Consider the following 16,097-nt stretch of genomic DNA (forward strand, 5'->3'; position numbering starts at 1 on the left):
CACATCCACGACCATGTTCTCTTTCCTTGACCTATATTTAATCTCAAAATATTTTTTTTAAAGAGTTTGCATCCATCTTCTTTGTTTTATGTTAATAACATTTCGAATTAAAATTCACTAAGATCTTTGTGATACCAGAGCGAACTTTTGCCCATGAAAATAGTGTTTCCAAAGCTTCAAGGCATGCACTATAACAATCAACTCTAAATCATGGATATCATAACTCCTTTCATGCTACCTCAATTTATGGGACTCGTATGCTATGGGGGGCATCCTTCCTACATCAGGATTTCACCAATAACAAAATCACTTTCATGAATGATGACTTCCAAATTCTGGTAACTTTAACACAGGATTTGTTCACTAATGCGACCTTTAACTTCTCAATGATGACTTCCAAATTCTAGTAGCTTTAACATCCATTGGATGTGTTTTCCATGTTTAAAGGTCTACCTTTAGAACTTATCTTTTGCCAAAATAAATGTGATCATTAATACCTAGCCTTGGATTCCCTCGAGAAGGGTCTATCCAAAATGACATCATATGAGTTTGGTTGGCATAAGAAGTTCATCACCCCCCATAAATTTATTATTGTAAATGGAATACAATAATAAATTTATTATTGTAAATGGAATACAAAGAGATTAATTTTTAAGTTTTACAAAACTCCCATTAGTCTTGCAACCATTACTATTAGATCCATTTGTTCCAATAATGCACACTTCTCTCATATTTCCTTTTGGTAACTTGTTAACCATATCTAACGTTACCCCCCCCACGCATGGCAACTTCTTCAAGCCATATTTTTGTACTACGCAATGTGCTTCATGTAAAATGATTATGGGAAATCTTCGAGCCTACGACTTGTGTAAGGAAGGGTCATTAATATTCTTCACATATATTCTCATAGATAAAAGTGGTTAAAATAGTGACTATCACATGGCCCTGATTTTTCCACCATTACAAGTAGAAAACTTGTTAGGATTCCATACGTACGTGCCAAAGTGGGAACACACGTTCTCACATATGAACATACGTTCATAAGTCCTAGCCATGCACATTCCTAACTTTCTCGGCCACGTACATTTTTCTATCTTGGAAAGCATGTTCAACAGATCCACTGATTTCACTTGGCCAAGCACGTTCTTAGTTCCCCACACACCCTAACATTGTGAACATACATTTGTAAGTCTAACTAGGACCCGGCTACACACATTCCTAACTCACTTAGCCACGCACATACCTACTCGTCAAACGCACATTCTGTAGTTGTGAATGTAGGTTCGCAAATCCCCAACACATATAATAACTTAGAAATTTAACCAAATCTAGAATATCTAGGCCCACTGTACTGGACTTGGGTCAGTAGGGGGAGTGCTCTAAGATGATCTCACCCTCAGGTAAGATTTTTGGACTCAATCCCACGTTTGAGGAGAGTGCCTCAAATGACACTAGATCAAGATCACCTTCTTATGAGGAATCTTTGCATGTTTCACAATCCCTGGGACCTCACAAGAGCCAAGCAACGCTAGAAATGTAGCATTTGAGCAATAATGAGGATTCTAGCTTGAGTGAGGCCTATTCTTGGGAACCTAATTCTTCAGAGATGTGTACGGACCAAGAAGTTAGAGTGACTAAGTCCTCTTTAACTACTCAAAGGAGTATTGTAGATGTTATTAGAACATTATCATTAGCAATCCAACTGAGGAGGGAGTCAAACTATCGAGCTACTAGGAAGAGACACATTCGCAAGAAAGATTAAACATAGAGGCATTCCTCCTCATATGGATCCTAATCAGCCCGTCTTGGGAACAAGAAGCATTAACTCTATGGAGAAAAGAGTAATCCTTTCTAGAACCACAACTGGAATGGTTTCTAAGACAATAGTTATATCTACAGATTTTAGCTTGTAAAACACAAACCTTGGAGTGTTTGAAATAGCTCGGAGACCCACTATCCCACCCACCTTCATTGCATCAGACCTTGGTATGAGTAGTGAAGGGGAATTTAGGTTGAACATAACTATAGAGGCCACAATAATTGCTTTGGCCACTAGGGTTGAAGAGTCAATCCGAGCTACCAAATAAACAATTATGGGTGGGAGACTTGTAGAATGGAGCAAGGAGCTCCATACTAGACCTGACTCTAGGAGGAGCATATAGGCCACAATACGAACTGGCCTTGCATGGCTATCCTCCATAGTACTGTTATGTGCACATTATATGTGCATATACTAGGAGGCTAACCCACCCTAGTGGGGCAAGGGTTAGGTGTAAGCTTGGGTTGAGGTTAGGGTCAACTAACCAAGGGTCACACATGGAAATTGAGAGTCAAGAGTCACTTGAGGGCTCTCCTATATAATAGGGGCATGGGGCACTCTAAGGGATGTTCTCTTGTGTAGAGCATTGTGTCTACTCACTTGCCATTTCATGCTAGAGCTATGTGCTGCTGGGGTGAAGTCATATCTTTTGGTGGTATGGGACACTAAGGTAAGGTATGTGGTACTTCATTGTATTTATGTGTGCACCCTTAGGCTGCTCGGGGGTGGTCGGGTGGATGAGTATATGCATGGTTTATGCATAGTTATTAGCCAGAGAGATCTTTAGGTTTTAACAGTGGTATCAGAGCGGTCTCTAGTTAATTTTTAATGTTTTTTCTCCTCTTATTTTTGTCTCCTTATTTTAAAATTTTAGCATTTTAAAGTAAATTTTAACATTTACTAAGTAAAAAATATTATTTTTAGTTTATTTTGGTAGCCTATGCGTTGGGAACGTAAATATGGTGGTCAAAACGTGGTGCTTCTCCACTTGGATGGATGTATTGACGTTTTGCGAGGAAAATTCGTGAGTGGAAATGCTATTTTTCTCTATTTTTATGGTTAAAATATGCATTTTATAGATTTTTTAAACCAAAATACCACACATGCTATTGCAAGTATTTTTTGGTAGAAAGGATTCCCTAAATTTCTACAATTTCTAAGATTTTTTCCTAATTATTTAGGAATTTTTAAGAGTATTTTTATGGTAAAAATGTATTTTTATTGCTTTTCTGCGGTTTCCCCGCGAGCATGCTATCAATTTTTTGTAGGGGGCAGCATGTTGATGCATCAGGTTCTCTCCCGTTTCAATATCTCAAGTCTGAATTTTCCTTCATTTTTTCTCTCCCACGTGGTGCGAATACCTCTTAGGTGGGAATATTTTTTCTTAATACTAATCATAATTAAGAAATGATTAGTGTATAATCAAGAATATGCATTAATCTCTCTGTTAAACAGAGAAGAATATGCATTAATCTCTCTGTTAAAGAGAGAAGAATAGAGAGAGATGGTGGAGAAGGGAGTTGAGATGGAGAAGGGAGTTGAGATGGAGAAAGGGGAAGTGAGGAAGGGAAGCTTAGGCTCCCCCCCTTCCCATTCCTAATCACGCACAGGGGGGGATTTCATTGGCCCCCGACATAGCGTCCCCCACGTTTTCTTCAAAAAAACATTAATAAGCTTTATAAAGCTTAGTTAAAGCTTTTGATTAAAGTTTTAAAAAAAGAGAAAAGAAATTTCCTCAAATTCATGATTTAAAAAAAATCACGTAGAGCCCTTTGGCCTTTGGGGTCCAAAATTTTTTAGACCTTCCATATTCTGGAGTTTTTTGTCTTTTCATTTTCTTCCAGGGTGACCATTCAGATTCTCAAAATTTTTGACCATTCGTATTCTAATGCATCTGGGGTACAATAAAAATTTTGCTTTTTTTAAAAATTAGACAAAGGTTATTTTCAATTTTTGGAATATCTAGGTTTATTGATCGGCATGTGGCATGTCCATTCAGGCATCCATGACTGTTCGAATTCTTTAAAAAAAATCTATTTTTTGCGCAGAAAACTAGTAATTTCATTAAAATTGGAGATTTTAATTGGATTTGAGAATTGTTGGGCGGAATTGAAAAATTTTGTGATCGATGGGATTCTCGGGATAATTTTTAAAATAATTACCAAACTTAGGAAAATTTTAGAAATCCTAGAAATTGGTATTTTTGAAATATCAATTGTATTTTGGCATATTTTATTGCTTTTTTTGGAAAAATTTAGATTTGGAGTGCCATAAGATAGAATTTGGTGGATTTCAAAATTAGTAAGTTTCGAGGCCCTAGAAAAATAGGAAAAATTAGGAAAAAAAATCATGATAATTCTTTTTTTTCGAGAATTTAATATTTTCGAGGGCTATTTAGTGTTGAAGTACATTTTTTACGTGCTGATATTAGATAGACGTGGGTTATTCGCATATAATTAATGCAAGTGTGCCTCATATTTGTAGTTATTTCCATTTGGATTAATTCTAGACGATGTTTTCACGATTTTTTACCATTGTTTAGCCACCAAATGCTAATTAAAGCATTTTTTCTTATGTGCAGTTAGTTCTAGCGAATTGATTTGCTAGATCATTTTGGCCAAGAGTGGGTAAGTGAAGTTGGTTTGAGTGAATAGTGATTTTTGTGAAGAACTTTATTACCATGGCTCATATTGACTCAAGTAGGGATGAATTGTGATCTTAATGATAATTTCGATGAGATGAGTGATCATCCTAACTCAGGTAGGGAAGATCTTAAATTCCAAGTTGAAGAAGAGGAGACTGTTGGAAAGAGTGAATTTATGGAAGTGGCAGAGCGTCTAGAGACAACTATTCCAAATGCCATGACGAGATGGAGTCACTGAAGATGCATATCTTGACTAAAATTGATTTTTATGCAAAAAGAGGAATTCCCATGATATTTGAGATCCAAGTAATTTAATGATAAAAGAGGATTTTTTGGCGTAAAGTAGTTGCTCCGTCGTTTGCACCACCAAAGGTGTATGGCGGTGAGAAAAAGGAGAAGACTCAGGAACGTGTAGATGCCTGGCTCAATAGGTGAACTACACACTTTGCCTTTCATCCATTCATTGATGCGCAAAAGTTGCAGATGGCAAAGGGGTTATTAAAATGGAAGGTATTAACTTGGTGGAAGGATCTCAAAGAAGATTCCATTCCTACCACTTGGCAAAGTTTTGAGGAAGCTTTCAAAAAAGAGTTTGTCCAACCAGAGGATGAATTCAAAATAATTACCGAGATTGTTAAAAATAGCATGGAAAATCAGTCTTTTGACAATTATGTGCAAAAGTTTAGACAATTGGCTACCAAAGCCAAGTATGATGATCATCCCTTGTGTGGGATTTTCATCAATGGTCTAGATCGTGACTATTAGTAGTACGAGGTAAAAAAATGCAAGGTCAAAACGGCTGAGGATACTATTTAGGCAACTCAGGTTTTTCATAAGACTATGGTTGGCACCAACACTTCAAACCATCGTCTAATGAAAAGAAATCCACATTCACTTTTAGGCAACTCAGGTTTTTCATAAGACTATGGTTGGCACCAACACTTCAAACCATCGTCTAATGAAAAGAAATCCACATTCACTTTTTCAAATAGTGGACAAAAAAGAAAGTAGCTTTTCACACCAAAACCAAAAAATTCTAACAACACCAGCGAGAGCGAGAAGTAAAAATTTGTGAGCAAGGATAATATCTCACATGTTTCAAATACAAGGAAAAGAGACACATGAAGAAATTCTATCCTTTGAATGGAGCTACAACACCTTTGGCACCTAGACAAAAGGCGGGAACAAAGAATTTTATACCAAAGAAATCTGTGCATATTACAAAACTTCAAGGTAAATTTTCTGAAGTCAATATTACGCATCTTGAAAGAAGCTAATGTTCAAATTGTACTTTCAGTCAAGACGTTTTTGGTCCAAATGAATTATTTCGTATTTCTGGATCAATAAATGGACATCAAGTTCATCTTTTGTTTGATCCTAGTAGTACTCATAATTTTATTGACAACACTGTGTTACAGAGGATGAAGCTAGAAATCACAGAGAATGATCACATGTATAAGGTCAAGATGGTTGGAGGACAAGTTCAATTCTGGGGGACAAGAAGGTGTTAAAACTACCGTTAGACATCCAGTTGTACTCAGATAGACTTGCTTTTCATGTCATGAGCTTGGGTCATGTAAACATTATTTTAGGGATGGAATGGTTTCATAAAAAAAATAAAGATTTTTCTGTTGATTAGGTCAAACATTTGATGTCTTGCCATCACAATGGAAACCTTGTTATTCTTAAGGGAAACATTGTTGTACCCAATGAAACTTTTATTAATGAGCTTGAGTTAATGGAAAATCTTTTTAACTATGAACTTTTCCAATTGGTTATGGATCTAGTGTTTTCATGTGTTCATTTTGATGTAACTGTTACTTTAGATGTCTAGGAAAGTAAAGTGTTAAATTCCATTAAGAGCGAATTTTAGGATGTATTTCCTGATGAGTTACCTCATGGATTACCTCCTAAACGAGAGGTGGACCGTAAAATTGAGCTAGTACTAGGTGTAGAACTTGTTAGTGTTCCTCCATATCAGCTTAGCCAGACTGAGGAAGATGAGGTAGCAAAGCAACTAGCTGAATACTTGAGGATGGGTCAAATTAGACTAAGTAAGGCACACATGGGTTGATCTCTCTCTCTCTCTCTCTCTCACACACACACACACACACACGCACACATGCAGGATGAAGTTGGCACATCTCTATGTGTATCTCTATGGCATGCATGCAGGGCAAAGGAGTCCTCTTTTGCAAAGAAAATGGTAGGCACCAATAGAGCTCACTCTCTTTTTGTGTGTGTACAAGAGAGGTTGGACGGATGACTTAAGGAACGTCCAGAAGGGGAGGCAAAGCTTCTTTTTTGTGGTTTGGAGTTGGGGGGAGACGTGAAGGCTTCTTGCCAGAATATGTACCAATCCTTACCTTCATGTGTGTATATATATATAGAGAGAGAGAAAGAGAGAGAAAGTTGGACGATTTTTATTACATGAGGGTCCCACATATCCTTTTTACAAACACACACACACACTCAATCGGTAGTAGGTCCTTTGGTTAAAGTGGATGGAATGTATATATTTTTATGTATCACACATAAATATAATATATAATATGTGTGAGGGGAGGGAGAGGTGAAGGCTTCTTGCTAGAATATGTACCAATCCTTACCTTAATGTGTGTATATATATATATATATTTTATGTATCACGCATGTAGGAGACGAAAAGCACTAGGTGACAGCGATTCTTTTGGCTCTCTGCTAGTGCAGTAGCTCATCTCGGCGGCGAGGCCACGTTTTCCTCAGTTTTGTGAAGAAAAGGCAGGCCCGTGGCCACTTTTTTTGCAGGATTGTTTCTCAGAGAAACTATGAGAATAGTGGGCTTGACTGGAGGGATCGCCTCGGGAAAGAGCACGGCTTCAAAAGAATTTCAAGCACTCGGAGTCCCCATCATTGATGCTGACAAAATAGCTCATGTAAGTGAAAAATCCTCCTTGCTTTTCCATTCATGTCTTATAGGCAGCCTGTGAGCAACATTAGGCTCGTGCGTGTGTGCGTGCACGAGACACCAGAAGAACTGTTCTTAATAAAATAGATCCATATTGCTTTTGAAGTGTATTTTTTACACATGTGGCATGTTTTATGTGTCTGAATTTCATGCGAGTCATATGTATGTGGTTACACAAATCTGCTTGCCCATGGGACGGTCGGGGAGTTGGACAGGAATGGACGTCTCAGATAATCCTCTGTTCACAAGGGCTGCCTTGTAAATGACAACCTAAACAATTCAAGAAAACCACACGAGGGTGTGGGGGCGAGAGCTTCGAGCATGCAGGGTATGTGAAATGTATGAAATTGAGACTAAGAGCATGCTATCCTTCATACTACAAGATTGAAGGCTGCTTCCGCTACCTATGCAGAGAAAAGTTTGATCCTCTTCGCTGAGTCATGGAGTATGTGGGCTAGAGATGTATGGCATCTTTCTACATGAGATACATAGACTCGTGAGTAAAGTCATAAGGCTGTATAACGTCCATGTTTGATCCGTGGTAAGGACAGGGCACCCTTAAATTTGTTCTCTTGAAGTTCCCAATGATTGGAACCTAACTGTTCACATATACGATGAAGAACAATGTTTCGGTTAAAATAGAAGAAAATATCCTTCAGTTAGTAGAACAAGTAACACCTAGCAGTAGGCAGATTACAACACTCCCAGGACTCAGGAGGTATGATGCTTAAGGAAAAAAGGGGGAGGCTTTCTGCATGGCTGGCCACTCTTGGAGGGAGACTGTATCCTTGGAGGGAGACTGTATCCTTGGAGGAGGGGGAAAAGCCACACTAGGGCCTGGAACGTTAGAAAAGGTCGCCTTTGTCATGGCTGAGAAAGAGGCTTGATCTCCATGTATGTAGGAGAGCTGTGCGCCTATGTTGGATGGTCTTTGAGTCGTCCTGCAAGCACTTCAAGTGTTCTTGGAGGGTGTGAATAATGTTTGTCGAAATGAAATGAATGGTCTCCGTTAGGGGTGACCATATTATCTATGGTCTCATTGCAGCACGGTGGCGAGATGTGCCAAATGGTGAAACTTCTGACCCTTACCATCCTCTTGAAAACGAGTGCTGACCTAGCCTCCATGGCTCAAGCAATGGTGCCCCAAGTAACAAACCACTTTACTGCTTTGTCTATTGTGAATAGATGCAGAGTTTGCTGCCAGACCTACTACACCTTTTGGCAATCTCAAAGGAAGTGTTGCTAGGACTCTTGGAGACCAACTTTCAACGCTCCCCTTCAATGACAAATTGAAGGGGGTCCCAACTTTGCGCTACATGTCTAATGGCCATAAACGCTTGTACAGTCAAGGCCTCTGATGCTCACCCACAAGTATCTCGAATGCTTTTCACCCAAGACCTCAAGAACAAGGAGACCCATAATACAGACCCCAAGAGGTAATCCATAGTGTGAGAACCTCCACTATGTGGGAAGCAAGTAAGGCTGTCCGACGTAGGCCAGCAGGTCATCCCATTGTATATAATCAGCTCATGCATGGCTCCCATCTCTAGGAACTGTCTCCCATATGGTGCCTCCCGAGAGGCCCTTTGCAAACCCATCTCATCGAGATCAATTTCGGACAACATGATGGCATCATCCTGGAAATCATCAATTGGGGTTACATCCGGATTTTTTCCCTTGCTGTTCTTGCATCTCTCTACCACTTCCAAATGGATGGACACTAGAGAAGCACAAGGAAGCGGCTTGTTTGTTTGCCACAGTAGTGACGCGACGACACCACCATCGACCCCCCCTTCCGCTCCCACTAGTACCACTGTTGCTCTTCACTTGACCCAGTATGGCAGCATCTTAGTAATCCTCGGCTGGCATGATACGGTGATGTGCTGAGGGATGATTCATGGACACCTAGTGTCCATACTCTTTGATGGAGGTTTAGAACACTTGCATGTATTTGCTAGCCCTAAACTACTGCTCTGAATTGTGTACAAGAAAGAAGTAATTCAACTGAAATTCAAGTACAAGATGTGGCCGAGACAAGGTCACCGCGAAACATTTCACTGCTGAAACGAAACGTTGCTGAAATGATTCATTTTGGAATGAAATGTTTCACCACTGGGAGGTGTCTTGTGAAACGATGGACCGAAACGATTATATACATAAAATCTAAAGGTTGGGCATGGTGCCAAAAGAGCTGAAAGTATGCACACCAACAGTTCAATCATAACCCTCAAATTGGTGGAAGAATTGGACAACCAATTTGGGGGTTTTGCCCAAACCGGAATCAAACCTAAATTTGGGGGTTTTGCCCAAACCCTTGAATTGGTGGAAGAATCGGGTAACCAATTTGGGGGTCCAAATTGAGATTTGCTCAAATTGGGCAACCGATTAGGGGATTTTGTCCCAAATTGGACAAAACCCCCAAATTTGGGCATCCAATTTTAGAAATGGGCATTCAATTCGATGACCAAATTGGGGGGTTTTTTCATTTTTATCAAAATTTCAATTTGTGCAAAACCAGTTGCCCAATTTGGGGATTGTTCCAAATTGGACAAAACCCCCAAATTTGGGCATCCAATTTCAGAAATGGGCATTCAATTCGATGACCAAATTGGGGGGTTTTTTCATTTTTATCAAAATTTCGATTTCTGCAAAACCAAAAGAGGGAAAATTTCAATTTCTACAAAACTAGAAGAGGAAAAATTTCAATTTTTGCAAAACCCCCCAAATTTGGGCATTGAATTGAAAATGAAAAAACCCCCAAATTTGGGCATCGAATTGAATGCCCAAATTTCAGAAATGGGCATTCAATTTGATGCCCAAATTTGGGGGAAAAACCACACCATCCTCCTTGCCCAACAACAATCTTCAGGTGGATCCCAAAACCTCTACTACAAGCCCAACATTTCTATGAGGGAAATTTAGGCATCAAATTGAATGTCCATTTCTGAAATTTCTGAAATGGGCATTCAATTCCATGCCCAAATTTGGGGGTTTAACCCATTTTTATCAAAATTTCTATTTCTGCAAGACAAAAAAAGGGTAGAGAGAGCACTCTTTTTTTTTTTAATTTCAATTTTTGCAAAAAAAATCGAGAGAGAGAGCGAGAGATATTAAGCGTCTACTAAAGACCCAATGGGCCTATGAGACCAAGTGATACAATAATGTCCATGGCATATCTCATCATGGAATGGAAAATAAAACAGAAAGAAAACATAAACATAGCTATCTGAGAGAGAGAGAGAGAGAGAGAGAGAGAGAGAGAGAGAGAGGCTACCTTGCTGCTGTAGATGCAAACGAGAGAGAAGATTGTTGGCGCCCTTGAAGAAATTGCAGCATTTTTAGCATATTCACATTTTTTACAAAAACTGCCCGCCTTGAAACGTTCTACGTTTCACTCCATGCATGAAACGTTTCACCAACGTTTCGCGTTTCAGGGAAAGTGAAACGCGTTTCGTGGTGACTCTGGGCTGAGAATGAAGACATCAACTCATAGCCCTATGACCTACGGTACACTCTTGGCTAGCACTTTGCCTACAAAGAAACGCTCTATGAAGTCCAACATGTGAGAGAGAGAGAGAGAGAGAGAGAGAGAGAGAGCCCTGTTGAAGAGAGGGGGAGAGAGTCGAAGAGAGAGAGAGAGAGAGAGAGAGAGAGAGAGAGAGAGAGAGAGAAGAAAGAAAGAAAGATATATTAACGTCTATGAGAGGCCAAAGTCGGCCTATGAGACAAAAAATAATACAACTGTGTTCTTCCGGTCATCAGAAGAAAAGAAAAAGAAAGAAAAGGAAAAGAAAGAAAAGAAAAAGTGTGCATGTGTTTGGATACAACTGTGAATCATCATGGATCGGTGGAGCCCATATACAAACAATATAAAGGGGGGTGGGGATGTGGATGGAGTGCTAAGGCAAGATGCATCTCTATATGCTGAAGGGGTAGTACAAGCATGCTATGCAGATCTATGTCTAACTCCATCCAGTGCCATAAGAGGGATATAAGATATCATACATCGCCGATGCCGAGGCTGTGAGTGGCGTGAACATGTACCCTGAGTCTGAATGAAAGCGAGCTAGCCTCTCCTGTGTCTCCATCTGGTGTCTCATCCGGATAGCTGCTATCTCTCAGTGACAGAGTCGGGGTGCTCTGTGTCCAGTCTGTCTAGGTCTCCTCCTGGCTCTCAATTCCTCTGCTCTCTGTGCGGTCACCCCACGTGGTACATCAGCTGGCACTGGCATAGCTCTCTGGAAGAAATCTATGAGCTGGGACTGTCTCCCACCCCTAGTGGGAGCGGGTGTCTGGAGGAGTCTCTCTCGAGAACTATGAAGCTCTAGTAGTAGTCTGCCAAGCTGTCACTGGTCCGAGGCCTCCATCAACTGATGTAGTGAAGAGTGCTCCTCAAACAACCCTGCATATCTATCTCTGACCCCCTAGTGGGCTCTACATCTACGTACAAAGTGATCCTTAGTCTCCACCTTCTCGCGGCACAATCTGCATATCGGCGGGTGAGAGTATGCATCCTCCTGCTTGCCTGTCTCTGGGTGATCTCCCCATGAGTCTGTGCACTCGGAGACTGCGGTAAAGGTTTCTGCATTGGGGCATGCTCCTAGATATAGGTCGCTGTCCTGTCTGTATGTGGTATGGGAAACTCCTCGCGGCGGCTGCAGGCTGCAGAGTGTAGTACATGTGAGAGCTGGGAGGTGAGCATAGCCATCGGTGCCGATGGGTCTAAGGCAAATAGCTGATCATGAACATGATAGTCATACACATCGGCTAGGTCCTAAGTGAAGTGGAAAATAGTGCGTGGTGGCTGTATGATGGGTGGGTGGGTCTCCAGTAAGCTCCTAAAGGCTAAAAGTGAGGGATAGATATGTATGATCCGCCCCAATGGGGCATGGTGGTACGGTAAAGTGAGACACCATATCAGCTGCCTCCCGGGATCCCATCACATAGTCCACTGTACTGCTGCCACCCCCCACTGGAAAGCAAGTCAACCCACCTGAATCTGGCCACTGAGTCATCCCGTTATAAATAACGAGATGGTGTCGGGCCCCAAGCTCCAGCAAATGTTGCCCATATCCAGTGCTGTCAGCTTCTCCGTCAGCGGAGATCCGAGTGGTCCCTGTATCCTCTGTAGCTAGTGGCTCTAGTCTCAAGGGATCCTCAAAGTCATAGATCTCGCACTGTCTGCTCTGAGTCCGTGCAATGAAGTCCCCCATCAAGAAGACTTCTCCCAGTGTCGAATAGTGTAAGATCTCCTCAGAGTATGGAGACTCACTAGCATCTCCTCCACCCGGCTCCTCGGTGGTGGCAAACTGCGACCCCTTCGGAGGAAAGTAGCAAAGGGCGATATAAATCCATTTGGTCTCCGAGAGGCGTAAGCTAATCCACATGTATCTCGCCTCCGAGTCTCATGCTATGACTCGAACATGCTCATGTAACCCATGTCTGAAAAGCACTGCAATACCTCCTGAACCTCGGGAGGTGACCTGTCTCATCCCCTGTCGGTGAGCTGACTCCCACTGATAACTCTCAACCTGTGGGGTAAGCCCCTCTCCGGGCTCTCATGTGTCTCTGTCATCAAGATGATATCCCGGCCCTCCATCACCTCCTCAAGTCTCCTTGGATGTGTCCATAGGGCTCCATTACAGTTCCAGACTGCTATGTGTATCTCTTTGTCTTCATGTTGTTTCCTTCGTGTCTCATAGGCCAGATGGCGCTATTCGACCCTCTTCCCATCTATGTAGATGTGACCATCCCTATAATGTGCCTTCTTCCCTTCTTTGCGTGCCGCCTTGATCTTCGGCATGCATAATCTTCTGTGCTCTAGCTGCATCCATGTGAGGTCACCATCGAAGTAGATGGGGTCCCGTGGCAAGCTCCTCAAGATAGCACGTCTTCTCATAAAGCTGATCTTACTCCTCGTCCGGGAACTGTAGCACTAAGGCCTTGCCTTTGGTGGAGTCCTTTGGGGTTGTCCCCATACTCTAGTGAATGAGAGCGGCTCATCCTCCTTTAGTCCCAGCTTGGTACATAGGTTCCGCCCGTCAATCTCGGGCGTGGAGGCAGTGCTCTCTAGTATCCCTGTTACTTGGATGTTTAGGCGCCGGATCCGTCGCATCTTCTCTTCATCAAGAGTAGACTGCATCATGTGTACATCTTCTTGTACCTCCTTCTTCATCACTTGTACATCTTCTTGCACCTCCTTTTTTATGTTCTTCTTCATCACTTCTACCCATCCTTCGCGGGCCGCCTCCATTTTCCCCTCGATTGTGTGGGTGAGGGTTTTGGTGATCTCTTCTTTGATTGCCTCTTTGTCCACCTCAAGAGTCTCTCCTTCCTCCCGTGGATGATCGCGTAAGGATGCCACTTCGCCCTTCAAAAGGTTGATTTCCTCCTGCATGGCGAGCTTTTCCTTCTCCCACTCGTCTTGCATGGTAAGCTTCTCTGTCTTCCATATTTCCGCTTCAGCCTCCAGCTTTCCCATGCGCGTCAATAAGTCCTTCTTGATGGCGGTGATGGTGCTGTCCAATGTCTTCTTTTGGTCCTTGATAAGATCCCTAAGGATATGATTAAGCTGGGTGATATTGTCATCTGCAGACCCTCCCATTGTAGAGGGAGGGAATGTTTGAAAGGAGTAGGTAAATATGTGGGAGAGAAAGAGAAGAAATGGTGAGATGAAATAGGGTGGGGGGTTCAAGTCCCCATTAGGGCCCTAGGGATGGTGATCGAGGTTCACAGGCGCGGGGGGGGGGGGGGGGGGAGCAGAAAAATGAGGATGAAGGAAGGGGGAGAGAGAGAGAGAGACGGGAGGGGGAGAGAGAGAGATGGAGGGGACAAAGGGCGGGGTGCAGGCGGGCAAGAGGGCGCATAGGCGGGGAGGAGGGGAGGGAGAGATGCGCAGGAGAGAGAGACAGGGGGAAGGCAGAGAGAGAGCGAAGGGCAGGCAACGTGAGGGGGGGCGCGCAGGCAGGTAGCAGGAGGGGGGGGCGAAGGGCAGGCAGCGGGAGGGAGAGCGAAGGGGGGCGCACGCAGGCAGGCAGGCAGGCAGCGGGAGGGGGGGGCACAGGTAGACAGGCAGCGAAGGGGGGGCGAAGGGCAGGCAGCGGGAGAGAGAGCGAAGGGGGGCGCAGGCAGCGAGCGAGAGAGAGAGAGAGAGAGAGAGAGAGAGAGAGAGTGCTACCTTGCTGCTGCAGACGCAGATGAGAGAGAAGACTCTCGGCACCCTGAAGAAATCGCAACATTTTTAGCATTTTTTATTCACATTTTTTTACAAAAACTGCCCGCCCTAAAACGTTCTACGTTTCGCTCCATGCATGAAATGTTTCACCAATGTTTTGTGTTTCAGGGGAAGTGAAATGCGTTTTGTGGTGACCCTAGCATCTTTATGTGCTTGCTTGCAATTGAAATTGCATGTTGTTTTCATGCTTGCCTGACTAACGTCTACTTTTGGGTAAGGGGACGCCCGCCAGTGAACCGTGCGTGTAACTGTCTGCTGACATGGTTATGTGGCATGTGACAGGTGGTAAGTATTGCTCATAAACCTAGCTTTAGGAATTAGCACTAATTTATAAGTGAGTGTGTACACACTTCATTAAGTTTTGGGCGACCAAAACTCACTTATAAGTTATGATCAGCCCTGTGTTCGCACACACTGATGTCCCGAGGTGGTCAAAACCCAATGCCGACCACCTAGACCTTATCCCCTTGGTACAAAGGGAGCAACCAGCCATGACAACTCACTCTCTTGTCCCTCTCTCTAGAAGTAGGCGCCCCCTTCATGAGGCCTCTGGCTGTTTTTTTTGCACTTTCTCCTTCCCAACTCCATATCCAAGCTTGCTAGTGTGTCTTCCAAGCTTCCAAGAGTGTTTCCAGGTGGCGTGCACTCTTCCATACACTCCCAATGATTGAAATTCATCAAAACAGCTCTTATTTTTGCTGTAATTTCTGGTTTTTTGGTTGAAAACCCTAATTTCAGTCCTCCTTTCTCAAGTTGAACCAAAAGGGAAGCTTTCCCAGGGTTCCCTTTATCCTCTTGAAGACTTTTGTCGGGAAGTATCGCGACAAATCGAAGATTTTAACACACCAAACACTTTTATCGTGAAGACTTCCGCTCTCACCAACTCTACGTGCAATTTGGTAAGCTTTGATGTTCAAATATGGAAGCAAGTAGCAGGAGGGAGGAACCGGACTCCATGTTCACATACCCTGTGTAGTGTTCTCTTGTCCTGCGTACTCTCTTGCAGATTGTTGCTACCATGTGTGGGTGGAACAATAGAGAGAAGTAATAGAATGTGCAGCGGGAGAAGGGAAAGTTGAAACACAGGAGAGAGAGTGAGAGAGAGAGATGGAGAGGAAACACATGTGGTCCGCTCCATTTGATGAATCAAAGAAAACTATGGACTCAAACTCTCACTGGCAAATCTATAGGCTTGGGACCATAAATTCCATAGGGACCACTACTTTGGTACCACAAAACCAATTTAAATGAATTCAACCTCGTAGTCACCTTATAAACTGCTTAAAAGTGTAGAATATAGTTTTTCATCCGAGTCGATCTAAATCATTGTCCACTTTCTTCTGCAAGGTCTTGTTGATGGACTTTGCCTGACCATTTGCTTGAGGATAATAAACAATGGATTTCTTGTGTATAATAAGATGACAAGTGACCAACTCCATAATCACCTTATTTC

The 16,097-nt window shown here is 42.6% G+C and overlaps 1 protein-coding gene and 1 long non-coding RNA gene across 2 annotated transcripts in view; both read left to right on the forward strand.

The window, feature by feature from the left end:
• The first annotated feature begins 6,965 nt into the window (after positions 1–6,965).
• The window catches only part of ATCOAE (dephospho-CoA kinase family), a 42,493-nt gene continuing 33,361 nt past the window's right edge, over positions 6,966–16,097 (forward strand). Inside the window, exon 1 of the mRNA XM_086805226.1 lies at positions 6,966–7,378. Coding sequence (XP_086661352.1) covers positions 7,271–7,378 — 108 coding nt within the window. The 5' untranslated portion in view covers positions 6,966–7,270. The remainder of the gene's footprint in view (positions 7,379–16,097) is intronic.
• On the forward strand, positions 7,395–11,006 carry LOC147634115 (uncharacterized). Its single transcript, XR_015266978.1, has 2 exons — positions 7,395–7,738; positions 7,823–11,006. It is a non-coding gene; the product is annotated as an uncharacterized LOC147634115 (long non-coding RNA).

This window comes from Cibotium barometz, chromosome 11 (assembly GCF_041138505.1).
Source record: "Cibotium barometz isolate CiBa-2024 chromosome 11, ASM4113850v1, whole genome shotgun sequence".
Classification (NCBI taxonomy): Eukaryota; Viridiplantae; Streptophyta; class Polypodiopsida; order Cyatheales; family Cibotiaceae; genus Cibotium; species Cibotium barometz.